This window comes from Neolamprologus multifasciatus, chromosome 3, assembly GCF_963576455.1.
Source record: "Neolamprologus multifasciatus chromosome 3, fNeoMul1.2, whole genome shotgun sequence".
Lineage (NCBI taxonomy): Eukaryota > Metazoa > Chordata > Actinopteri > Cichliformes > Cichlidae > Neolamprologus > Neolamprologus multifasciatus.
In genome coordinates this window covers 743,728-771,277 of record NC_140441.1, presented here as the reverse complement: position 1 = coordinate 771,277, position 27,550 = coordinate 743,728, and the positions used below count along the sequence as shown (strand labels likewise).

Genomic DNA, 27,550 nt, shown 5'->3' with positions numbered 1-27,550 from the left:
AATTTGTCCTGAAAGAACTTTTCCTTACTTTGCACACACTTTAGCTTCAATGTCTTCCTGCCCAATACTCACTTCTTCAGATATATTTACTGTCACATCAAATTTGGGTAAAACTGGGGCAAAATATGAATGTCAGCATTTGCACTCCATTACAACAAAGAATTTAAAAAGAAATAAGACTGACTTACCATATTTCTCCACTTTGAAGTTGTGATATATTTTCCTCTCACCCATTGACACAATGATCTGGTACGGTCCCTCACGGGCCTCAGTGTCCAAGGAGTAAGAAAGCTGCAGTATTCTGCTATTGGATGTTTCATTTAGCCACTGTCCAATCCTGTTACTGTGAGGATCCTGTTAAATCAAATGACAGTGACAGCTACTACACAGTTGTAAATACAGTACCAACTAGATTCTTTCTTTTCTTTTTCAACAAGATTCGAGCTAAAACTGGACAATATAAATTTAGGGGGACATAAAAATGTCCTGTCTTCATCTGTAGCCAGCTTTGTCCCCTTCTAGATGTGAAGCACTTGTTTATAAATGTTTAACAATTAAGTGATATAAAGAAACCTAAGCTGTAATGACAGGGAAGCTGTGGCTGTGTTTGTGGAGTAATTAAATCAAAATTATTAATTTGATTTAATCACTGTCATTTTAATTTTACATGTGGGGCATCAAGTGACAGAACAGGCACCTGCACGGTGTGTATTACATACATGCAACCCACTTTGTCCAGTTTTTAAACCTTGCACTGTCAGTAACTTGGAGTAATACTGCAGAAGCAGTGTGTATGCAAGCAGTGAGCCGGGAACCTTCAAGTCTGTCTGACTGCATGTGTTCAGTGTTGTGTTGATGCATTTACAAGAGAAGTAAAAGCCTTTTCTAGAGGCGCCTTCTTACCTGAAGTTCAATGACATCATACTGAAAGAAAGAGCAAAAGAAGAAAGACAGGTGGAGTTAAGAAACTGTTGTGTAAATCACTGCATCCAAATTGCAAACAGCATTATTAATAATACTGTTCAAAAACTCACCAGCTGATTGGCAGGTCGCATTTTATTATCCATCGTAACGACTCTGAAATTCACTTTGAGAAAAATTGAGAGGTTACCTCTGTTTCTCTCTTTATACTTTAAAACAAAGTCACTGCAACTTATCAAACATGGATCTGATTGGTTACCCTACACAGCAAGCCAAGACAGATCTCAGATAATGGACTGACATGTATGAGACATATGTATAGAATTTATTGAAATTGAACTGATATTGCTAATTTATATTTTAATTAATGACACCATCCATCCATCCATCTTCATCCGCTTTATCCGAGGCCGGGTTGTGGGGGCAGCAGCCTAAGTAGAGAGGCCCAGACCTCCCTCTCCCCAGCCACCTCCTCCAGCTTATCCGGGGGAACACCAAGGCGTTCCCAGGCCAGCCGAGAGATATAATCTCTCCAGCATGTCCTGGGTCTGCCCCGGGGCCTCCTCCCGGTGGGACATGCCTGGAACACAAACCCCAGGAGGCCTCCAGGAGGCATCCTTGTCAGATGCCCGAACCACCTCAGCTGGCTCCTTTCGATGTGGAGCAGCAGCAGCTCTACTCTGAGCCCCTCCCGGATGGCTGAACTTCTCACCCTATCTCTAAGGGAGAGGCTAGCCACCCTTCGGAGGAAGCTCATTTCCGCTGCTTGTATCCGCAATCTCGTTCTTTCGGTCAATACCCACAGCTCGTGACCATAGGTGAGGGTAGGTCGACCAGTAAATAGATAACTTTGCTTTTATACTCAGCTCCCTCTTCACCACGACGGACCGGTGCAGCGTCTGCATCACTGCAGCTGCAGCCCCAATCTGTCTGTCGATCTCCGGCTCCCTTCTCCCATCACTCGCGAACAAGACCCCGAGGTACTTGAACTCCTCCACTTGGGGCAGGACCTCATCCCCGACCCAGAGTGGGCACTCCACCCTTTTCCGGCTGATAACCATGGCCTCAGATTTGGAGGTGCTGATCCTCATTCCCGCTGCTTCACACTCGGCTGTGAACCGTTCCAGTGCGAGCTGGAGGCCCCCACCCGATGAAGCCAACAGAACCACATCATTCGCAAAAAGCAGAGATGAGATTCTGAGGCCACCAAAGTGAAAGCCCTCCGCCACTTGGCTGCGCCAAGAAATCCTGTCCATAAAAATTATGAACAGAATCGGTGACAAAGGGCAGCCCTGGCGGAGCCCATCACCCACCGGGAACGAGTCCGACTTATTGCCGGCAATGCGAACCAAGCTCTTGCAACGGTTGTATAGGGATTGAATGGCCCGTAGCAATGGGCCAGACACCCCATACTCCTGCAACACCTCCCACAGGACCAGTAGACTGGTTGGGAAAACTCCCATGCACCCTCAAGTATCCTTGAGAGGATAAAGAGCTGGTCCAGTGTTCAACAACCAGGACGAAAACCGCATTGTTCCTCCTGTATCCGAGGTTCGACTAGCGGACGAACTCTCCTTTCCAGCACCCTGGCATAGACTTTCCCAAGGAGGCTGAGGAGTGTGATCCCCCTGTAGTTGGAACACACCCTCCGGTCTCCCTTCTTAAAGATGGGGACCACCACCCCGGTCTGCAAGTCCAGGGGTACTACCCCTGATCTCCACGCAACATTGTAATTGTCATTGCGTAATTAATGACACATTTAATTTATTATCTAATTATGTATTTAATACATTTTGGCACCCAAGGCCCTCCATATTCTTCCCTCACGATTTTTTTGTACTTTGAATTCCAAAGCCATGTTTAAACATATTTATTTTATTGTGAACTATTAAAAATTAAAACCGATAAACTTTCACATAAAAAGAATTTGACTCTGAAATAAACTAAGAGGCATTACTCAGACATGATTCATTTTGTGCTCTCTGTCCCCGATTACAAAGTTAAGCTGAATTACTGTCTAATTCTCCATCACAGCAGCAGGTCTCAAAATGGAAAATATAATATGGCCTTTGCCCTTTGGGGGAAGTTGTGCACTCTGAGTATTCTGCATGTTTTATTTCTCATCACTGTGAAATAACTGCATACCATTCGTTGTCAGTAGCTGTCTTTTGCAATGTGAAGTTCTTCATTAGTGTGAGCTCAAATATGAAACTCGTGGGATTTTTTTTCCTTTTGTTGTTTTTTAAAATACCATATTTTTCGGACCATAAGGCGCACTGACAATGAACTTGTCTGAAACGGGTCTGTTTTCATACATAAGGCGTACTGGAATATAGGGCGCATTAAACGCCTTATAATTTATGCTATGTAACTTTGCACTGTCCACTTTCTGCTGTAACAAAACAAATTTCCAACGTGTGGGACTAAAGGTTATGTTATCTTATAATAATGACTAACCTGGTATTGTGGATGGATTATCTCAGTTGTTCTCCTGACTGAAGTTTGGTCCATTTAAAGCATCTTTCCATGTGACTGCATTCGTCAAAAACCATCGGGAACGTTTATCAAATGGAAAAAAGTTGGCGTTCATCCTGCAGCTTCACTGTGTTTATGTTATGCTAACATAGCTGTGTCGCTAGCGATCACATAGCACATTATTAAATACCAGCTAGCCCAACTTCAGTAACCCTATTAACATCACTGCTGTTTAGCTTTCTGTCTTCATTTATGTTGGAAGTGATAGAAGAGCATGTTTTAGAAGCTAGCAAAACCAGCGAGCTAACTTCCTGCTAACTTCAAACTTCGAAATGTAATAAATTATGTTTTGATGGATGCCTGGATGTTAAACTTAATTGTTACACCTGGTAAAGCAGCAACACTGATCATTTTATTAAAGAGGAAAGAATTTAGACAGTTTTTAACTCTCAGTGAGGCTGCAGTGTTCATTTGATTTTAGGACCTGAAGCAGACGGCGTTTAGGACCCAGATTACTCCAAGTCCTCGAGGCTCCTGATTACGGTAGCCGTAATCCTCCGACAATCCATCAAGCGGTGCGGCTTCGTACCTTACCAAAGTTATTCTAAAACATTTTTGACAGATTTTTGAGCGCCGTGTACCACATAAAATCTGTTTGTGGTCAGTAAACACAACCAGAATTCATACATAAGGCACACTGTTGATTTTTGAGAAAAAGAAAGGATTTTAAGTGCGCCTTATAGTCCGGAAAATACGGTAGTTATGTGCAAAGATGGAGTCGGATTTCAAAGTGCGACCAAACATCTCGGTCGATCGACCATATTAAATATTATATCAAATATCTTGAAAAACATTTGCTATTTGAAGCAAACATTTCACATCAATCACTGTATGTGTGTCCAAATTTTGGACCACAAAACTTGTTACACAAATTGGAGATGGTGGAGCAGCTGGCTCATGATGATGGAATTTGAATGAACTACATGTCTTATATAACATAGCAGCAGATTGTTACCTTTTTGTCCAGGGAGGTAGATGGGTTTATCTGTTTGGATGAATGTGAAGGGATCAGACGCTCGGATCATCACTTTTCTGACTTGTTTGGAGTAAAATGTGTCTCCTCGTACCTCCACCTGAAAATGTTGCACCTCCTTTTGTACCAAAGGAGCCTGAGACAGTGGGATATTTAGATAGTCATTAAAGCCAATAATGCTTACAATAACAACTAACAAACACACTTTGTGTGTGAAAGTGCTGGTTGTCAACCTCAAACTGAACACAGGTTTGAAAGGCCTCATTTGACGTATGCGTGAATAAGGTTGTGTTCTTCTCTCGGGACATCAAAGTGACAGTCATGACCAGAGTCCCACTGGGCTGTCGGAGAGTTGCACAGAATTTGGCCTCAGCTCCAGCTTCAATAACTGCAGGAATGGCCACCAGGTACTGGCTGCATACAGCATCACACATACAGCAGTTACTGCAGTGAACAACTCACACAGACAAAAACACGCTGAAGACAAACTCACGGTTCAGCCACCGCTTGATCCACATGCATCCAGCTCAGGAGGACACACAGAGTGCAGCTCAGGATCCAGAGACGCTCCATGACTGGTTGTGATCGTTCTCAGTGTCAGCTTCTGCTAAATATCGGCTGATCGTCCCCACCCACATACACTGTAGCAGCCACGTGTTTGAAACGCACTCATGTACTCTGATCTCCACAAAGTCAATCACTTACACATTTACAAAATCCCAATCCTGCTATCAGCACTGAACACTAAACTATAGACAACAGTAAAGTTTGTCATTCAGTGTAAAACATTACAGTAACATACAGTGCTCCGAGGTGATGTTTCTAAATCAGCTCCAAGTTTAATTCGGCTGTTACAAAAAGTTATTTCTATTCTGTATGTGTCCATGTTTGTCTTAACACCAGTGCTGGGATGCACCCCTGTAGTCTGTAACTACTCATATTCTCTAAAATCACTGGGAGCTACAGTAGGTGTAACTCCCTTTACCCAGCGTGGGATGTCTGACTGCCATGTTTTTGACCGTATTTCTCAGGAAAGACTAAACAAACGTTTGTGTAGTGATAACAGGCTCAAAAAGAACTGGTGGATTCATCAGTGATGTCACAGACTGCTATACACGCTTGAAAGACAAAAATCACAATGTTTCTGTAAGAATTAAAAATGAAACATGTTAAACAGCTTTTGTTGGACTTTGGTAAACAACACAGATCAAACTTCAGCCCACTGAAATAACAGCAGTGACAGTCACACTGCTGAGTGTGGAGGGATATCTAGTCTGGTTTTTAAACTGTAACATTGCTGAGAATGAATCATTATCTCTGACCCTCTGGACCCAGCAGTATTACCCCATCCTATTCTATTTGTCTTGTTTGATTTGCCTTTACGGGAAAAGGGTTTTTGTTTGTTCTGTCTCACTAAGGGGCTGCAGTGGGGCATGTTTAAACACACATACAGATGTGTTCATCCTTATTAACAAATCCAGAAAATAACAGAAAAAAACAGTTAACAGCACTGAACCTATGAAAGACTGAAGTCTACTGATATACTGAATATCTGCTGCTGTTATGATATTATTTGATATTTATTATGATACATGTATTTATGATATGAGCTCACTCATGGTTACTGTGCTGAAACATGTGGCCAAGGACTAAACAGCATGCTCATTTAAATCGTGACAAACTTCATAAATCTGGCTGAAACATTCAGTTGGATTGTCTCCCATTTTAACAGCTCAACAATTTCCTCTTATAAATTTGACTACACTAAAGAATTCTGCCAAATGAAGTTAAATACTTTCATGAAATCAATTTCAAAACATTTGGACCATATACACTTACAATACATAGCTTTTAGTATAGATAAGTAGATAAATAGATAAATAGATAAGTATAGATAGTTTAATGATTAAGAATCTGCCCTCTGGATCTATAACTGTATCGAGTACTGTGAAATTAATTTTTTTATGGATTAAAATTGCTACTCCTCTTTGTCTAGAATTATAACAAGGTGCAAAAACATTAGGAAACTCAGGTGTTTTAAGTTTATTTGAACCTCTAAGAGGTCTGTGGGTCTCTTGTAAAAGGACAACATCTGCCTGTAGTTTTTTGAGTTGGTTAAATATTTTTAACCTCTTTTCTCTGGAGCCAGCTCCATTTACATTCCATGTAACAAACCTTAGTGCACCCATAGATGTCTGTACATAATTAGAGGTGTACTCTGTGTGTGTCGCTTAGACAGGTGGAGAGAATACATCACTTGTTCATAAATAAAGAGAGGGAGAGAGAGAAAAATGTGTTTGCATATTTACTAATATGAGTATGCTTGGCTTAAGTGTGTGTGTCCTGTAGGTCTGTGTGCGCTGTCTGATGTAAATGTGCTGCCATTGAGCGGATGATTGAGCGTGATCGTGCGGCGGTAATGTTGAAATAAAGGATGTTGTTTGTGGATGAGTGTGGAAGCAGGTGGTCGAAGCAGTGAAAGAAATAAAGAAATAAACCAAGGACAAGTGTGAGCAGCATAAAAACAAGAGGGGGAAAAAGAGAGAAAAAAAAACGAGAAGAAAAAAACCCCCAAAAAACCCCGGAAACATTCCAATTAAATCACGGACGGAGAGTGATTAACGGTGTTAATTCTGCTATCATATCACACTTAAGATGCGACTTGATACCGGTAAGTTAAACAGATGTTAATGCAAGTTAGTGTGAGTGGATAGGGAAAGGGTGTAGCGGATTCTTATCTGGTGTGAGGTTAATACAGCCACGGAGTGATGCCGGGGTCGCGGTAACGCTGTCCGTCCACAGCGATGACAGCGCGGGAGCCCTTCTGGATGAAGCCGCGTCGGATTGGGAAGAGGACCCTGCGTCATTCCAGGATCTCTTTGGGGAACTGGCCGTTCACGCTGAAGTCCGTTCCTTTTAATTCCCTGCCGCGGCTTTTCACCTGTTCCTTTTGTTTGAAGTGGCTGAATTTGGCCAAAATAGGACATGGTCTCCCGGTCGCAGCCTGCATGGGGCCGAGGCGATGCACCCTATCGAAGACGATGTTCTTCACCGTGTCCTCCGGCAGCTTCAGGTGGGTTTTGATGAAGCTTTTTACCGTGGTCTCCGCGTCCTCTCCAGCGGCTTCTGGAATACCAGAAAATACCAGATTATCACGCATGCTACGAGCTTGTAGATCTATAACTGTTTCTTTTATTTTTTTATTTTCTCTATTTAGTTGAGTAACATTGTCTGTGAGACATTTCACCGACTCCCTTAGCGTGGCATTTTCAGCAGCGAGCGTTTCCACCTGCTGCTGGCTGAACTCCAGGGATTCTCGCAAGCATTTAAATTCCCGGTGAAGAATCTCCACCAAGGACAGCCTTGCGTCGAAACTGGACAATCGTTGGTCAATTGACTCTAGGATGTCTGCAATATCTTTGCCGGCTGGCGATGTTGTGCCAGGGGAATCTGCCTGGTGAAGTCTTTTCAACAACGGCGTCTCAGATTTGGCCGGGGAAGCTGCACACTGGACCTTCTTCATCACGAGATCCTGGAAGCACTGATCAATGTAATCTTGGAGAGCCTCTAAACTCTCCCCGTTGTTCTCCAGGGTGTTGGAGATGATTTAGACAAATGTTGTTAGTTATAAAACAATTGATAAGTGTATTTGGTAATACTGAAGCATAAAGGAATTTGTTCAATTCTAAGCTACCATTCGCTTTAATTTTCCACCAAAATCTCCGGCGTCTGACGTCAGTTACAACATGAGTCGCTTATCTTGTCCGTCACTTCCATCACTTACCTCCTACCCAACAGTCTCCTTACCTCCGACAGTCTCCTTACATTAGAAGTTTATAATGATGATGATCGTGTTTCTGCTGTTCTGATGGATCTCCACGGAGTGTGCTGACTCTGTGTCACATGTGGGGTCAAAACGTTTCATGTGGTTCAAAGGTCAAAGCTGCTGACTGTCAGGAAGCATCAGACAAACATCATAAAACACCCCTCTGACCTCAGAGCTCCAATCAGAGCAGGAAGGACCCATGACGGAGGCACTGCGACCACACCCATACTTCCTGTCAGTCCCTCTGATTGATAGCCGCCTCCATCAGTATCATATATATCCATATAATCACCCTGACGCTATGATGTTGTGATGTTGGTGCTGAATGAACCACATTAAATGTTTTTACATATTAACATGATGTCTCCGTGTCTCTCTGTCACATATACAGTATTTAATCATTTTCTCACACAGTTCTTCTCTTTCAGATTTGTGTTGTTGTGTTTGTTGTCACAGGTTACAAAAAAGTTTCTTACTTCACTCTAACGTATGTGAGTTTTGCAAATTGATAAAGGGGAAAAGAGTCATACACACACACACACACACACACACACACACACACACACACATATATATATATATATATAAAGAAAAAAAAATCCCCACTTGCCCCTGTGGTAAATCCTTCAAGCTCGGGTCCTCTACCAGAGGCCTGGGAGCTTGAGGGTCCTGCAGTATCTTAGCTGTTCCCAGGACTGCGCTCTTCTGGACAGAGATCTCTGATGTTGTTCCCAGGATCTGCTGGAGCCACTCGCCTAGCTTGGGAGTCACCGCACCTAGTGCTCCGATTACCACTGGGACCACCGTCACCTTCACCCTCCACATCCTCTCGAGCTCCTCTCTGAGCCCTTGGTATTTCTCGAGCTTCTCGTGTTCCTTCTTCCTGATGTTGCTGTCATTGGGAACCGCTACATCGATCACTACGGCCGTCTTCTCATGTTTGTCTACCACCACTATCTCCGGTTGGTTAGCCACCACCATTTTGTCCGTCTGTATCTGGAAGTCCCACAGGATCTTAGCTCGGCCATTCTCCACCACCCTTGAAGGCGTCTCCCATTTTGACTTCTGGACTTCCAGGTTATACTCGGCACAGATGTTTCTGTACACTACCCCGGCCACTTGGTTATGGCGTTCCATGTATGCCCTGCCTGCTACCATCTTACACCCTGCTGTTATGTGGTGGTGGATCTTTACACAGCCTTCACTTGGGGCCTTACTTGGTGTGATAGACCCCAGCCTCTATGAATCTTGTGCTCCATCTGGCTGGGATCTCACTGTCCATGTGTTGGGGCGGGTCCAGGGGCATACTGTGTCCATCCATGAAAGAGTTCCGCACAGCCAGGCAAGATGACTGGAAAGAGTCTTCGGTTAGGATTAGGCAGTGAAAAATCAGAGTGGTTAGGGAAACTGACACGGTCATGTTTCCGTCGCCTCATGACTCGGCTGCCTCCCCAAACTTATGCGCGTTGTGTTGCTTTGGGGATAGCTCACTGTCCACGCTATATTCACCGGGGCTGCCGTTATAATCTGCATTAGAGATGGCACGATACCACTTTTTTATGTCCGATACCGATATCATAAATTTGGATATCTGCCGATACCGATATGAATCCGATATAGTGTGTTTTTTAATCAATAAAACGTTTTTTTAATATCTTGCTGCATTTTGTATAAGTTCATACTCAAGTTTAAATAAATAACTAAAGCTATTCTGTTATACCTGTATGTAAAAAATACACTGCACTATATTTCATAGTTCAGCAATACTGATCAATCTAATAAATTTAAACCTACTCCATCCTCCCTATTCTAGTATTTTAAAGAGTACTTAGCAGAAATATTAAGCAACCTAACTAATAGGGTTGCAAACTCCCAGCAAAAAAAAAAAGGGAACCACCCCCCCACCCTCCACCTCATGATGCTTAATCGATGTAATCAAATTTAATTTGATGCAGGGGGGAAAATGCACAGAAATAAATTATTTTTCAAGAATAATTAAATAGATTCAACATCTTTCTTCAACAGAATTGCAGACTGCACAGATGGTATCTTCCCAAAGGAAAAAGTACTATAGCTTACTAGGGTATATTAGACTTAACAGTTACTATATACAGTAATGGACTTCTATGTATTTTACATCAGATTAAAACTTTGGGTGTAAGATTCAGATAATTATTTATTAAAAGCTCGACATTTTAAATGAGAATAAGAAAGAAAAGTATGTCTTTGTGCCCCCTTTTGCCTGTTCATACCCTATCGGCCCCCCTGGCTACACTTTGCTAGATCCGCCCCTGCACAGTTACCAGCCGTCAGCTACGTAGAAAAAGATCCTGGTGTAGAAAGTAATATTAAATAAATTCTAACAACAGCTTATCAAGCTTAATAGTGCTGCTGTTGTTCAGCCGCTGGTTCTCTTTTTGGTGAGAAGTGGGCCAAAAACAAGCAAGAGAGACGGACTCACGACAGAAAAGCCGATCAGCTGATCATTGATCAGTTTCACGATTGAAGTCGCAGCAGGAGAGAGAGAGAGAGAGAGAGAGGCAGTCGCTCCATATATCTGTTGTTAAGCTTAAGGTGGGAATGCTTTACAAACATTCAGAGATGAACTTACACACTTGCTTTACTTCTCACTGGGGAAAATTCCTTGGAGATGAAATGTTTGCTAGCAGGCTACAAATACACACAGCGGCTCTATCACGTGATGCACACTGCTGCAACGTGCTACGGTTATGAGCCGAGTTACGCCTGTAGCAAGTTTTGTGAGGTGCTTTTTTGATATTTAATGGATCGATTACATTTTTTATTTCTCGCCGATATCCGATCCAGTAATTTGGGTCAGTATCGGACCGATACCGATACGTAATATCGGATCGGTCCATCTCTAATCTGCATGTGTATAATCATCCTGTGGGAAACGGACTTTCTCACCAAATACCATCTATTTGGTCAGCTTTCTGTCGTAACCCAAATAGACTGGACAGGAAACAAAAGAGGTGCCAACACCACCAATTTTCAGCATCTGGAATTTGTACCATCTGGTGGTGTCACACAATCAGTCTCAGATACTTCACCACTTAAATTGGCATTAATCAATGCAAGGTCTGTGGTGAACAAGACTTTCATATACCGTGACCTGTTTGTTTCTCATGGCTTGGACTTTCTCTTTATTACTGAAACTTGGCTACCTACTGTCAGGTTAGGGCTGTGTGCAGGCAGGAGTGGAAGTAGAAGGACCCAAAGTGCAGACACTCTGAGGCGGAAAGTAACTCAAAACTCAGCTTTTATTGCTGGATGGCAAAACGTAACAAAAATCCAAATAAACTTACCTGAACAGGCAGACGGAACACACAGCATAAATGAGAGTAGATCACGACACAGACACAAAGAAACACAGGGCTTAAATACACAGAGGGAGCAATCAGGGAATGGGTAACAGGAGGGAAGCACAGCTGGGGCAAATCAGGCTTAACGAGACAAGGGGAAGCAAAACCAGACACATTAACATCAGACATGGACTTTCAAAGTAAAACAGGAAACATAACACAGACTCACAGGCAGGCACTATAACAAAGGGAACAGAGACGTGGGACCAGGGCAGACACAGACACTGACTGGACGTGGGGATAGAGCAGACAGGGGAGACAGCAACTATGGAACACAGACAGAAAACCAGAACACTAAAACTCTAACCAAACCCCACCCAGAGAACCTAAACTAAGAATAATCCTAAAACCCATAAAGCAAAGCTAGGATATAATGAAATAACAAAATCAAAGAAGCAAAAACACAAAACACTGGGTCGACGACCCAGGGACCCAGGGACCCTAACAGTACCCCCCCCTTAAGGGCTGGCTTCCAGACAACCCAAACCAGAACACCAAAAACAAAAAACAACCCAACCAGGGTGGGCAGTGGGGGAAACAGGACGGAGGGCACGAAACAAAAGAAACACAAGGAGCCAGAAACCAAAACACAGGGAACAAAGTCCAAAACAGAACAAAACAGCACTGAAGCCCAGGAACAGTCCAAAAGAAAACTAACAAAAGGGCCCATGAAAGGCGCAGAGGCCAAGGCAACACTCTCGAAAAGGTTCAGGCACCGGCGGCGATAGAGCATGTCAGGAGGCCGGCCGGGCGGGAGGCACCGGCGGCGACGTAGTTCAGGGGGCCGTCCATGACGGCAATGACGTCCAGTCATCGGCCTGGAAAGCGGCCGAACAGGACGTGCAGGACGAGCAGGCCGGACAGGACCAGACGGCATGGGGACCTCAGGCGCAGACGAAGCTAGACGGAGCGAGGCAGGACCAGGAGAAGCCGAAGGCAAAGGCGAAGGCACGGAGGCCGGACCAGGCGGAGCTGAAGACTCGGAGGCTGGACCAGGCGGAGCTGAAGACTCGGAGGCTGGACCAGGCGAGGGTGGCGCTGCAGGCGACGGCGTGGGAGCCGCAGGTGATGGCGCTGCAGGCGACGGCGTGGGAGCCGCAGGTGATGGCGCTGCAGGCGACGGCGGGGGAGCCGCAGGTGATGGCGCTGCAGGCGACGGCGGGGGAGCCGCAGGTGATGGCTGGAGGGGCCCCTCGAACCCCCCAGCGGAGGCAGACGACGGCTGGAGGGGCCCCTCGGACCCCCCAGCGGAGGCAGACGACGGCTGGAGGGGCCCCTCGGACCCCCCAGCGGAGGCAGACGACGGCTGGAGGGGCCCCTCGGACCCCTGGAGCGGTTCTCCAGAACCCCCAGCGGGAACAACAGGTGGCAGAACAGATGATTGAGGAGAGGAGCGACGGTGGTGTCGTTTCCTTCTGGATGAGGGAACTGAAACTGGCGGAGAAACGGAGACCTCTTCATCGTCCGACCACATAGCTGCCAGGAAAAAGGCAGGTGAACAGACAGGTGAAAGAAGTCCCAGCTGGTGTGTGGAAGGAGAGGAAGTCTGTGGTAGCGTTGAGGCAGGTGGTGAGTGTGTGTTGTCCTGGGGGTGGTAAAGAAGTGGAGGTGGAGGTAGAGAGAGCAAGCTCGCCAGCCCTGACTTGCTCCCTCCAGGCAGCTATGGAGCTGCCCAGCACAGTGTCCGTAGAAAGCTGAGTAAGCCGAGGGTTGCTCCGAATGATGGCATCTACAGCGCTTAGCCCAACTGCCATGGTCCTCAAATCGTTGGCCTGAGCAATGCGGTCAAGGAGCTTAATCATCCGCTCCATCTCAGCATTGAATTCAAAAGCTGAAGAGTCTGCGGGGTCCATGTTCTGGTCGTGATCTTCTGTCAGGTTAGGGCTGTGTGCAGGCAGGAGTGGAAGTAGAAGGACCCAAAGTGCAGACACTCTGAGGCGGAAAGTAACTCAAAACTCAGCTTTTATTGCTGGATGGCAAAAGGTGGCAAAACGTAACAAAATTCCAAATAAACTTACCTGAACAGGCAGACGGAACACACAGCATAAATGAGAGTAGATCACAACACAGACACAAAGAAACACAGGGCTTAAATACACAGAGGGAGCAATCAGGGAATGGGTAACAGGAGGGAAACACAGCTGGGGCAAATCAGGCCTAACGAGACAAGGGGAAGCAAAACCAGACACATTAACATCAGACATGGACTTTCAAAGTAAAACAGGAAACACAGACTCACAGGCAGGCACTATAACAAAGGGAACAGAGACGTGGGACCAGGGCAGACACAGACACTGACTGGACGTGGGGATACAGCAGACAGGGGAGACAGCAACTATGGAACACAGACAGAAAACCAGAACACTAAAACTCTAACCAAACCCCACCCAGAGAACCTAAACTAAGAATAATCCTAAAACCCATAAAGCAAAGCTAGAATATAATGAAATAACAAAATCAAAGAACCAAAAACACAAAACACTGGGTCGATGACCCAGGGACCCTAACACCTACTGATGATCCAGCTGCTTTTGTGGATCTGACTCCTGAAAACCGTAACTTCCTCAACACACCTAGGACCTGCCGTCGTGGAGGCGGCCTGGCAACAGTCTTCAGAGATCACTTTAAATGTAGAATGCTACCCAGAAGTGTCTACACCAGTTTTGAACTGCAACTGTTTATGCTGGATCTGTGCTCTCCTGTACTCTGTGCTCTAGTTTATAGGCCTCCTCACCTTAACAAAGACTTCATTAAGGAAATTTTGGATTTTCTATCTGTGACATTACCAACAACTGATAGGCTTCTAATCCTTGGCGACTTCAATATCCATATGTGTTGCCCCTCTAAACTTTGGTTAGGGAGTTTTTACAACTCTTGGAGTCATTTAATCTGACCCAGTCTGTCAACGGCCCTACTCACAAGCAGGGCCACACTCTACCTCATCTTGTCATCTGGGCTCTCAGTGATCGGCGTTGAAGTGACTGATGTGTGTCCGTCTGACCATAATTTCATTTTGTTTAATATTCCAATTCCTCACTCATCCCCCAAACAAACCCAGGCCCCCTCTCTTATACACCCTATAACACCTGAAACTGCTCCCCAATTCTCAACTGCCTTCGCTGCATCTCCTTTAGCCATCTTTGATGAAAGTTCTCCTCATAGCAATAGTCCTGATGAACTTCTTGTATGTTTTAATTGTGCTTGTACCAACATAATGGAATCAATTGCTCCTTTAAAATGTAGACGGCAAAAATTTAAAACTCAGCCTTGGCTAAATAAGGTCACTCGTGCCATCAGGCAGGAATGCAGGAATGCAGGAAAGCAGAACGAAAATGGAAGAAAGATAAGCTCCACGTTTCTTATCAAGTGTTTAGAGATTGCTTAAATAACTATCAGCGCACCATCAAGGTAGAAAGAGCAAATTATTTCTCCATGATCATTAACAAGAAGTCTGGTAATCCTAAAGCTCTATTCAAAACAATCAACTCTGTCTTGCATCCCACCACATCAGTCATATCTGAGACTGCCCCACACGCGTCTGAGGATTTTCAAAAATTCTTTACTGAAAAAATTAATGATATCCGAGCACATATCCCGCTCCCATCCCTAGACCCCTCTGAACCACCTACATGTTCGTTCCTTTTTTCAGAATTTAAACCGGTTTCATTATCCCATTTCACTGATATAATAATGCAAATGAAACCAACTACGTGCCCCTTGGATATGTTACATACACCATTTCTCAGAGATGTGCTGAAGACAGTCGGCCCCAACATCCTCACTATTGTAAATGGCAGTATCTCATATGGAACTGTTCCTGACTTGTTTAAACAAGCTGTTGTCCAGCCGCTTCTAAAAAAAACCTGGTTTAGATCCATCAGTTCTTGGCAATTTTAGACCAATCTCTAAGCTGCCATTTTTGTCTAAGGTTCTTGAGAAGATTGTCCTCCACCAATTATCCTCATTCTTAGACACGCATAATATTCTGGACAAATATCATTCTGGTTTCAGGGCCTTCCACAGCACAGAGTCTCTACTGAAGGTGTTCAATGATGTGCTTCTAGCTGCTGACTCTGGAAAAAGTACAGTTTTAATCCTTTTAGACCTGAGCGCAGCATTTGACACTGTCGACCACACAATCCTATTAAACCATCTAAAGACGTGTCGGCATTCAAGGTTCTGCTCTAAAATGGTTTGCCTCTTACCTGGAGAGCAGAACATATTCTGTGATGCTGGGTAACAAATACTCTTCCCAGCTACACTAACTTGTGGAATACCTCAGGGCTCTATTCTGGGTCCGGTCTTATTCTCCTTATACATGCTCCCATTAGGCTCCATTTTTCAGAAACATCAGATCCCTTACCACTCTTATGCAGACGATACACAGTTTTACCTTTCTCTAAAACCAGGTGCTGATAGTACGCTGCAGAAAGTCTCAGAGTGTCTTAGCGACATACACTGTTGGATGTCTCTGAACCTTCTCAAACTAAATCATGACAAAACCGACATTATAATCTTCGGTAAGCAGGACTCTATTAGTCTCATAAGAAACAATCTGGGCCCATTATCAGCTCATGTACACCCCCACGTAAAAAATCTTGGTTTCATTTTTGATTCCACTCTCAAGCTGGACGAGCAAATAAATTCAGTCGTTCGTGGCAGTTTTTTCCAACTCAGGAGCGTTTCTAAACTCAAAAATATCCTGTCATCTAAAGACCTGGAAACTGTTATCCATGCTTTCATATTGTCACGTCTTGACTATTGTAACTCTCTCTATCTAGGCATTTGTCACTCAAGCCTGACCCGCCTGCAACTTGTTCAAAATGCAGCCGCAAGGCTCCTGACGGGCACTAGAAAGAGAGAGAATATTACCCCGGTACTCGCATCTCTACATTGGCTACCAGTTAAACATAGAATTGATTTTAAGGTTTTATTATTTGTTTTTAAAGCTCTCCATGGTTTGGCTCCAGGTTACATTTCAGATCTTCTTAGCCTGCACTTGCCCACTCGATCTCTGCGCTCCTCCAGTCAGATGGTTTTATCAGTTCCACGCTTCCAGCTCAAATCTAGAGGTGACAGGGCTTTCTCCATTGCCGCCCCGAGACTCTGGAATAGTCTCCCCCCTTCATAAAATTCTCTTCATCCTTGGAAGTCTTTAAATCTAATCTCAACACCTACTTATTTTCCAAGGCTTTCGGATCTCTTTGATATCTTTTTTATTCTGTCTATTTGGTCTCTTATCCTATTGGATGATGTTGTATGTGTATATACGTTATGTTCACATATGTGTGCTTGTGTGTGAATGTGTACAGTTTTGTATATGTATGTGCATATTTTCATGTACATTATATGCTATATACTCTTACATGTCTTACAATTCTTTTTAAAAATGTTTTCTTTCTATTTTAATTCTTTTATTATATTATCCCCCACACTTTGGCCGACACTTGATGTCTTTTAAATGTGCTATATAAATAAAGATGACTTGACTTGACTTGAGAGGTTTTCGGCCTTTTAACAATTATAGGGAGGATTCAGGGTCACCTGGTCCAGCCCTAACTATATGCTTTAGCAAAAAGGAAAGTTTGAAGCCTAATCTTGAAAGTAGAGATAGTGTCTGTCTCCTGAATCCAAACTGGAAGCTGGTTCCACAGAAGAGGGGCCTGAAAACTGAAGGCTCTGCCTCCCATTCTACTTTTAAATACTCTAGGAACAACAAGTAGGCCTGCAGTGTCCATGTTCAAAGGCATTGTAAACTTTTTCTGTTGATTGTAAAGTTTTCTTCCCACACACCATGTGAGTGCACAGTGGACTCCAATGTTTTTGTCACTTTTTATGGAATCAAACTCAAAGTAATGTGAGTACTTCCAATCTCTAAATGCTGCATGGTCCTACTCTCTCCCACACTCGATATATTTTCCATTGTTGATGTGCACATGTCCGTTACCATGGACGTCACACTTGTACGTCATTGTCATGAGACACTCTCACAAACAAACACGGTTTAGTAACGCAGTAACGCAGCGTACTTGATCCCTTACATTACTCGTTACTTGAAAAAAGTAATCGGATTACTTGTAACACGTTACTGCCTATCTCTCCACCTAAGTATGTCATTGTTTTAATCCAGAGTTACTCATACAAGGTTATGCATTTGTGACTAAAAAATGCTCCAGCTCCTCATATAAGTGAGGTAATACAGTAATACTTCAGTCTTTCATGGGTTCAGTGCTGTTTACTGTTTTTGAACAAACTTTATTTTCTGCATTTGTTAACAAGTATTAACAAACTGTATTAACATTTATGGATTAACACATCTGTATGTGTGTAAGGCTTGCCCCCCCCCCCCCCCCCCCCCCCCCCCACAGCCCCTTAGTGAGACAGAACAAACAAAAACCCTTTTCCCGTAAAAGCAAATCAAACAAGGCAAATAGAATAGGATGGGGTAATACTGCTGGGTCCAGAGGGTCAGACATAATGACTCACTCTCAGCAATGTTACAGTTTAAAAACCAGACTAGATATCCCTCCACACTCAGCAGTGTGACTGTCACTGCTGTTATTTCAGCGAGCTGAAGTTTGATCTGTGGTGTTTAGTAAAGTGCAACAAAAGCTGTTTAACATGTTTCATTTTTAATTCTTACAGAAACATTGTGATTTTTGTCTTTCAAGCGTCTATAGCAGTCTGTGACATCACTGATAAATCCACCAGTTCTTTTTGAGCCTGTTATCACTACACAAACGTTTGTTTAGTCTTTCCTGAGAAATAAGGTCAAAAACATGGCAGTCAGACATCCCACGCTGGGTAAAGGGAGTTACACCTACTGTAGCTCCCAGTGATTTTAGAGAATATGAGTAGTTACAGACTACAGGGGTGCATCCCAGCACTGGTGTTAAGACAAACATGGACACATACAGAATAGAAATAACTTTTTGTAACAGCCGAATTAAACTTGGAGCTGATTTAGAAACATCACCTCGGAGCACTGTATGTTACTGTAATGTTTTACACTGAATGACAAACTTTACTGTTGTCTATAGTTTAGTGTTCAGTGCTGATAGCAGGATTGGGATTTTGTAAATGTGTAAGTGATTGACTTTGTGGAGATCAGAGTACATGAGTGCGTTTCAAACACGTGGCTGCTACAGTGTATGTGGGTGGGGACGATCAGCCGATATTTAGCAGAAGCTGACACTGAGAACGATCACAACCAGTCATGGAGCGTCTCTGGATCCTGAGCTGCACTCTGTGTGTCCTCCTGAGCTGGATGCATGTGGATCAAGCGGTGGCTGAACCGTGAGTTTGTCTTCAGCGTGTTTTTGTCTGTGTGAGTTGTTCACTGCAGTAACTGCTGTATGTGTGATGCTGTATGCAGCCAGTACCTGGTGGCCATTCCTGCAGTTATTGAAGCTGGAGCTGAGGCCAAATTCTGTGCAACTCTCCGACAGCCCAGTGGGACTCTGGTCATGACTGTCACTTTGATGTCCCGAGAGAAGAACACGACCTTATTCACGCATACGTCAAATGAGGCCTTTCAAACCTGTGTTCAGTTTGAGGTTGGCAACCAGCACTTTCACACACAAAGTGTGTTTGTTAGTTGTTATTGTAAGCATTATTGGCTTTAATGACTATCTAAATATCCCACTGTCTCAGGCTCCTTTGGTACAAAAGGAGGTGCAACATTTTCAGGTGGAGGTACGAGGAGACACATTTTACTCCAAACAAGTCAGAAAAGTGATGATCCGAGCATCTGATCCCTTCACATTCATCCAAACAGATAAACCCATCTACCTCCCTGGACAAAAAGGTAACAATGTGCTGTTATGTTATATAAGACATGTAGTTCATTCAAATTCCATCATCATGAGCCAGCTGCTCCACCATCTCCAATTTGTGCAACAAGTTTTGTGGTCCAAAATTTGGACACACATACAGTGATTGATGTGAAATATTTGCTTCAAATAGCAAATGTTTTTCAAGATATTTGATATAATATTTAATATGGTCGATCGACCGAGATGTTTGGTCGCACTTTGAAATCCGACTCCATCTTTGCACATAACTACCGTATTTTCCGGACTATAAGGCGCACTTAAAATCCTTTCTTTTTCTCAAAAATCGACAGTGTGCCTTATGTATGAATTCTGGTTGTGTTTACTGACCACAAACAGATTTTATGTGGTACTCAGTGCTCAAAAATCTGTCAAAAATGTTTTAGAATGACTTTGGTAAGGTACGAAGCCGCACCGCTTGATGGATTGTTGGAGCATTACGGCTACCGTAATCAGGAGCCTCGAGGACTTGGAGTAATCTGGGTCCTAAACACTGTCTGCTTCAGGTCCTAAAGTCAAATGAACACTGCAGCCTCACTGAGAGTTAAAAACTGTCTAAATTCTTTCATCTTTAATAAAATGATCAGTGTTGCTGCTTTACCAGGTGTAACAATTAAGTTTAACATCCAGGCATCCATCAAAACATAATTTATTACATTTCGAAGTTTGAAGTTAGCAGGAAGTTAGCTCGCTGGTTTTGCTAGCTTCTAAAACATGCTCTTCTATCACTTCCAACATAAATGAAATGAAGACAGAAAGCTAAACAGCAGTGATGTTAATAGGGTTACTGAAGTTGGGCTAGCTGGTATATGATAATGTGCTATGTGATCGCTAGCGACACAGCTATGTTAGCATAACATAAACACAGTGAAGCTGGAGGATGAACGCCAACTTTTTTCCATTTGATAAATGTTCCCGATGGTTTTTGACGAATGCAGTCACATGGAAAGATGCTTTAAATGGACCAAACTTCAGTCAGGAGAACAACTGAGATAATCCATCCACAATACCAGGTTAGTCATTATTATAAGATAAGATAACCTTTAGTCCCACACGTTGGAAATTTGTTTTGTTACAGCAGAAAGTGGACAGTGCAAAGTTACATAGCATAAATTATAAGGCGTTTAATGCGCCCTATATTCCAGTACGCCTTATGTATGAAAACAGACCCGTTTCAGACAAGTTCATCGTCAGTGCGCCTTATGGTCCGAAAAATGTGGTATTTTAAAAAACAACAAAAGGAAAAAAAATCCCACAAGTTTCATATTTGAGCTCACACTAATGAAGAACTTCACATTGCAAAAGACAGCTACTGACAACGAATGGTATGCAGTTATTTCACAGTGATGAGAAATAAAACATGCAGAATACTCAGAGTGCACAACTTCCCCCAAAGGGCAAAGGCCATATTATATTTTCCATTTTGAGACCTGCTGCTGTGATGGAGAATTAGACAGTAATTCAGCTTAACTTTGTAATCGGGGACAGAGAGCACAAAATGAATCATGTCTGAGTAATGCCTCTTAGTTTATTTCAGAGTCAAATTCTTTTTATGTGAAAGTTTATCGGTTTTCATTTTTAATAGTTCACAATAAAATAAATATGTTTAAACATGGCTTTGGAATTCAAAGTACAAAAAAATCGTGAGGGAAGAATATGGAGGGCCTCGGGTGCCAAAATGTATTAAATACATAATTAGATAATAAATTAAATGTGTCATTAATTACGCAATGACAATTACAATGTTGCGTGGAGATCAGGGGCAGTACCCCTGGACTTGCAGACCGGGGTGGTGGTCCCCATCTTTAAGAAGGGGGACCGGAGGGTGTGTTCCAACTACAGGGGGATCACACTCCTCAGCCTCCCTGGGAAAGTCTATGCCAGGGTGCTGGAAAGGAGAGTTTGTCCACTAATCGAAACTCGGATACAGGAGGAACAATGTGGTTTTCGTCCTGGTCGCGGGACACTGGACCAGCTCTTTAGCCTTTCAAGGATACTTGAGGGTGCATGGGAGTTTTCCCAACCAGTCTACATGTGTTTTGTGGACTTGGAGAAGGCATTCGACCGTGTCCCTCGGGGTGTCCTGTGGGAGGTGTTCGATCCCTATACAACCATTGCGAGAGCTTGGTTCGCATTGCCGGCAATAAGTCGGACTCGTTCCCGGTGGGTGATGGGCTCCGCCAGGGCTGCCCTTTGTCACTGGTTCTGTTCATAATTTTTATGGACAGGATTTCTAGGCGCAGCCAAGTGGCGGAGGGCTTTCACTTTGGTGGCCTCAGAATCTCATCTCTGCTTTTTGCGGATGATGTGGTTCTGTTGGCTTCATCGGGTGAGGGCCTCCAGCTCACACTGGAACGGTTCGTAGCCGAGTGTGAAGCAGCGGGAATGAGGATCAGCACCTCCAAATCTGAGGCCATGGTTCTCAGCCAGAAAAGGGTGGAGTGCCCACTCCGGGTCGAGGATGGGTTCCTGCCCCAAGTGGAGGAGTTCAAGTATCTCGGGGTCTTGTTCGCGAGTGATGGGAGAAGGGAGCCGGAGATCGACAGACAGATTGGGGCTGCAGCTGCAGTGATGCAGACGCTGCACCGGTCCGTCGTGGTGAAGAGGGAGCTGAGTGTAAAAGCAAAGTTATCAATTTACTGGTCGACCTACGTCCCTACCCTCACCTATGGCCACGTGCTGTGGGTATTGACCGAAAGAACGAGATCGCGGATACAAGTGGTGGAAATGGGCTTCCTCTGAAGGGTGGCTGGCCTCTCCCTTAGAGATAGGGTGAGAAGTTCAGCCATCCAGGAGGGGCTCAGAGTAGAGCCGCTGCTGCTCCACATCGAAAGGAGCCAGCTGAGGTGGTTTGGGCATCTGACAAGGATGCCTCCTGGGCACCTCCTGGGTGAGGTGTTCCGGGCATGTCCCACCGGGAGGAGGCCCCGGGGCAGACCCAGGACACGCTGGAGAGATTATATCTCTCGGCTGGCCTGGGAACGCCTTGGTGTTCCCCCGGATAAGCTGGAGGAGGTGGCTGGGGAGAGGGAGGTCTGGGCTTCTCTGCTTAGGCTGCTGCCCCTACAACCCGGCCTCGGATAAAGCGGATGAAGGTGGATGGATGGATGGTGTCATTAATTAAAATATAAATTAGCAATATCAGTTCCAGAATGGTTTTGTAAAAGGCCGGCAAGCGCAGCATGGTATTCGCAGAGTACTGAATGTACTTTACTCAAATTCAGAACATCCAGACATGGCTCTGCTCTCCTTGGACGCAGAAAAAGATTTTGATAGGGTCGAACATAACTATCTCTATAAGGTACTGTCTCAATTTGGCTTTGGCAGTTATTTCATGACCTGGGTCAAAATATTATATGATAAACCTATAGCCTCAGTTAGAACTAACAATATCATATCTAGACCATTCTATCTAGGCAGAGGTACACGTCAAGGCTGTCCCCTTTCGCCTCTTTTTTTCGTCCTAGCAATAGAACCATTGGCTATTGTGATAAGGAGCAATCAAAATATCTCTGGCATTAGAACAAATAATATTGAGTCCAAAATTGGATTATTCGCGGATGACATTATCTTAATGCTATCCAAATTAAAGAGCTCAATTCCCCAGCTACTCAAAACAATTAATCTCTTTGGCAATATCTCCGGTTATAAAATTAATGAATCTAAGTCAGCCATCCTCTTCTTTAAACATTCTGAAAGAATTAAACCACCTATTCAAACAATGTTTCAAGTTGCCAGAGACAGTCTTACCTATCTAGGTATAAAAATCACACCAAAAATTAACGATTTGGTACATGCAAATTACACTCCTACTATCAACTCTGTTGTTGACTTAATCAATAGATGGTCTATGCTGCCAATCTCTTTGATTGGATGTGTAAATATTCTCAAGATGAATGTTCTTCCAAAATTTCTATATCTCTTCCAAGTCATTCCTCTCAGCCCTCCAGATGACTTCTTCACAAAGGCAAAAACAATATTCATTAAATTCATTTGGAATAACAGACGAGCCAGACTGCGCCTTTCGCTACTATATCTCCCGTATGACAGGGGAGGTCTGTGTGTTCCAAACCTCAAATGGTACTACTGGGCTGCCCAGCTTTCTGCGGCCTCATGCTGGTTTTCAACAACAACCTTACCCTGGGTAAATCTAGAAAGGACAAGCACTACCCCCTTACCGCTCAGCACTTACCTGTACTCCGCAAAATATAAAGATCTGATGAAAGATACACCAAACCTCTTTGTTAAAAATACCATCCGTGTCTGGTTCGACGCACTCAAGTTTAAAAATGAAACGCCAGCACTATCCCAATTCTCACCTATCTGGGGCAATAGGGCCTTTAAACCCGGCTGGAAAGATTTGGGCTTTAAAATGTGGGCCGTCAGAGGCCTGTGCAAAGTTGCAGACCTATTTGACAAGGACACCCTACTATGTTTTAATGGCTTGACAGAGAGATTTGGCATTCCAACTAAACACTTTTTCAAATTTCTTCAAATCAGAAGCTTCATTTCAAAAACTCAAAAATCCCTAACATTGCCCACTCTAAACTCATTAGAGGACATAGCAATAAACCATCAGCTGAAGAAGGGTTTAATATCCCGTTTTTACAGCAACCTCAGAGACGGCTCTCAAACATCCTCAGAAAAAGAAAGACTTGCATGGTGTCAAGACTTAGAATGTAGAATAACTACAGAGGAATGGCAAAAAGCCTGCTTGAAAGCCCAAACACAATCTATAAACACCCAATTTAAACTAATTCAGTATAAATGGTTAATGACAACATATATCACCCCAACATTATTAAACAAATTTGACCCCAAAACCCCAGACATATGTGTTAAATGTGGGGAAAAAGGCACACTGATGCATTGCCTATGGGAATGCTCAAAAATCCAAAAGTTTTGGAAAGAAGTTTTAGATAATTGCGCATATTACAAGTGTCAAGCTGAAACTGTGTCCTAAACTATGCATCCTAGGAATTTTCCCCGCTGAAATCCAGCTGAGTAAGGTTAACTAAAAAACCACAATCTTCTGCCTGTTACAGGTGAAATATAGCATAGCCAAATCATGGAGATCCATTAGTAGACCACACCTGAGAACTTGGTTATTGACACTGTCAAAATCCCTTGCTTTGGAGAAACTTACGTCTATGATAAAGGGTAAACATGCTTCCTTTAAAAAAATGTGGGGAAAGTTTTTGTTATTTTTGGAAAGTGAGGAGACGATCGATAGTGAATAGAAATGACTATATCCATTCAACCTGTATGGGAGAAGTAGTGTTGCAGCTGTTAAAGAGAACCTGGGGGGCCTGCGAGTGCTGGACTGCTCAATAGGACAGGAGAAGAGATGTGAAATTAAATGGACTGGAACTGAAGAGGACACAGTTTATCACTGCAACCGTTAGTTCAGATGCCTCTCTAACTAACTTGACACCCTTGGACTAAACTTCAGCCTGAAGCCCTGGAATAATGCACTTAAACCTATGTCTCACTATGTTATACTTGTTTTATATTTTTCTGGAGCACTATCTGTTAACCCTGTGTTTTTTTGGGGGGTTTTTTTTGTTTTGTTTTGGGGTTTTTTGTTGTTGTTGTTTGTTTTTTTGTTTTTGTTTTTGTTTTGTTTTTTTTTGGGGGGGGGGGGTTAATTTGTTTTGTTTTGTTTTATTTACCTATATACATATATATATATATATATTTATTTATTTTTTCCTGTAATAATATCTGAATGATCTACATGGGAGAGTATGTATAACTATATCTATGTGTTCCCCTAACACTATTCATATATAATGAACATACATTACTATTATAGACTCAAATTATTTTTTTTTATTAATTTTCTCCTTTATTTTATTTGAACTCTCTCTTCCTGTTGGTTAAAATGTTGTTGGAAAAGCAATAAATAAATCTTTGAGAAAAAAAAAAAAGCAATATCAGTTCAATTTCAATAAATTCTATACATATGTCTCATACATGTCAGTCCATTATCTGAGATCTGTCTTGGCTTGCTGTGTAGGGTAACCAATCAGATCCATGTTTGATAAGTTGCAGTGACTTTGTTTTAAAGTATAAAGAGAGAAACAGAGGTAACCTCTCAATTTTTCTCAAAGTGAATTTCAGAGTCGTTACGATGGATAATAAAATGCGACCTGCCAAACAGCTGGTGAGTTTTTGAACAGTATTATTAATAATGCTGTTTGCAATTTGGATGCAGTGATTTACACAACAGTTTCTTAACTCCACCTGTCTTTCTTCCTTTTGCTCTTTCTTTCAGTATGATGTCATTGAACTTCAGGTAAGAGGGCGCCTCTAGAAAAGGCTTTTACTTCTCTTCTAAATGCATCAACACAACACTGAACACATGCAGTCAGACAGACTTGAAGGTTCCCGGCTCACTGCTTGCATACACACTGCTTCTGCAGTATTACTCCAAGTTACTGACAGTGCAAGGTTTAAAAACTGGACAAAGTGGGTTGCATGTATGTAATACACACCGTGCAGGTGCCTGTTCTGTCACTTGATGCCCCACATGTAAAATTAAAATGACAGTGATTAAATCAAATTAATAATTTTGATTTAATCACTCCACAAACACAGCCACAGCTTCCCTGTCATTACAGCTTAGGTTTCTTTATATCACTTAATTGTTAAACATTTATAAACAAGTGCTTCACATCTAGAAGGGGACAAAGCTGGCTACAGATGAAGACAGGACATTTTTATGTCCCCCTAAATTTATATTGTCCAGTTTTAGCTCGAATCTTGTTGAAAAAGAAAAGAAAGAATCTAGTTGGTACTGTATTTACAACTGTGTAGTAGCTGTCACTGTCATTTGATTTAACAGGATCCTCACAGTAACAGGATTGGACAGTGGCTAAATGAAACATCCAATAGCAGAATACTGCAGCTTTCTTACTCCTTGGACACTGAGGCCCGTGAGGGACCGTACCAGATCATTGTGTCAATGGGTGAGAGGAAAATATCTCACAACTTCAAAGTGGAGAAATATGGTAAGTCAGTCTTATTTCTTTTTAAATTCTTTGTTGTAATGGAGTGCAAATGCTGACATTCATATTTTCCCCCAGTTTTGCCCAAATTTGATGTGACAGTAAATATATCTGAAGAAGTGAGTATTGGGCAGGAAGACATTGAAGCTAAAGTGTGTGCAAAGTAAGGAAAAGTTCTTTCAGGACAAATTATGTGTTGTAAAATCTGGAGTTTGAAGAGCAAATGACTCATAATGTTTACTTATTTTTCTTTATACAGGTACACGTATGGACAGCCTGTACCAGGACGTGTTACAGTCAATGTGTGCAGACCTATAGTTTTCCAAGGTATACCGCTGCGCATTGAGGATGATTTGGCCCAATTTCAGATAAGTGCGCCCTGCCACACAGAGACAAAGCAGGTACAGTTATGATTTATTTCTCTCCAACCTTTTTTCCCTGATTCTTTGGGTACAGTCAGGCCCCTGCATTAGCATTACAGCATACAGGTTGCCTGCTCTACCCAGCTGAACTGGCGCCGTGTGTCCTCTTCACTTTTTTCCCCTACAGTTTCATCATCTCATACTTTCATCCACAAATTTGAATTTTTAGTGATATCTCATCTTTCTTGGACGGACGTGTCAGCTCCAAAGGAGTGAAGTGGTGTTTGGTGTGCCTAAAGGGCTGCATAGGTTGTGTTGGTGTTTCTGCTAGATGATTAGCTTTACTGGTAGGGCTAAGGCAAGTGGTGTGTCTCATCATGTCTGTCACACAAAAGAATACAACTTCTGTGAGAAATCTAAGAACTTCAAAAATACTGTGATCAGACTGTGTCACCTAAACAAGCTGAACAAACATACACTTATCCAAAGATTCAGCTCCTGTTAAAAGTTTGAACAATTTAGACTGTTTTACTGAGTTACTGCTCAGTGTTGGGAAGGTCAAAGTGTATTCCACTACTATTTCTGTGTGATTTATTACTATTACTGAAGGCTACTTGCCATACCAACACCAACTAGATGTTTAAATCTTAATATAAATGAGTAACAGTAGGTGGACATTAGGTAAGGCTGCACTTTTTGCAGTGATCT

The 27,550-nt window shown here is 43.0% G+C and overlaps 2 protein-coding genes, 1 long non-coding RNA gene and 1 pseudogene across 3 annotated transcripts in view; 2 read left to right on the top strand and 2 right to left on the bottom strand.

Annotated features, from left to right (window-relative positions):
• Positions 1-5,119, bottom strand: part of LOC146520938 (alpha-2-macroglobulin-like) — a 28,314-nt gene extending 23,195 nt beyond the window's left edge. Inside the window, exons 1-7 of the mRNA XM_085154231.1 lie at positions 4,923-5,119; positions 4,663-4,843; positions 4,412-4,565; positions 1,035-1,087; positions 904-924; positions 189-354; positions 29-113 (exon numbers count right to left, since the gene is read on the bottom strand). Of these exons, the coding sequence (XP_085010357.1) occupies positions 29-113; positions 189-354; positions 904-924; positions 1,035-1,087; positions 4,412-4,565; positions 4,663-4,843; positions 4,923-5,002 (740 nt within the window). The 5' untranslated portion in view covers positions 5,003-5,119. The remainder of the gene's footprint in view (positions 1-28; positions 114-188; positions 355-903; positions 925-1,034; positions 1,088-4,411; positions 4,566-4,662; positions 4,844-4,922) is intronic.
• A 4,667-nt stretch (positions 5,120-9,786) lies between these two features.
• Positions 9,787-10,847, top strand: LOC146520937 (uncharacterized). The gene is made up of 2 exons (XR_014873259.1): positions 9,787-10,410; positions 10,475-10,847. It is a non-coding gene; the product is annotated as an uncharacterized LOC146520937 (long non-coding RNA).
• A 1,232-nt stretch (positions 10,848-12,079) lies between these two features.
• On the bottom strand, positions 12,080-17,977 carry LOC146520936 (uncharacterized; annotated as a pseudogene).
• A 326-nt stretch (positions 17,978-18,303) lies between these two features.
• Positions 18,304-27,550, top strand: part of LOC146520935 (alpha-2-macroglobulin-like) — a 34,325-nt gene continuing 25,078 nt past the window's right edge. Inside the window, exons 1-8 of the mRNA XM_085154230.1 lie at positions 18,304-18,934; positions 19,014-19,194; positions 19,292-19,445; positions 25,584-25,636; positions 25,748-25,768; positions 26,318-26,483; positions 26,559-26,643; positions 26,740-26,881. Of these exons, the coding sequence (XP_085010356.1) occupies positions 18,855-18,934; positions 19,014-19,194; positions 19,292-19,445; positions 25,584-25,636; positions 25,748-25,768; positions 26,318-26,483; positions 26,559-26,643; positions 26,740-26,881 (882 nt within the window). The 5' untranslated portion in view covers positions 18,304-18,854. The remainder of the gene's footprint in view (positions 18,935-19,013; positions 19,195-19,291; positions 19,446-25,583; positions 25,637-25,747; positions 25,769-26,317; positions 26,484-26,558; positions 26,644-26,739; positions 26,882-27,550) is intronic.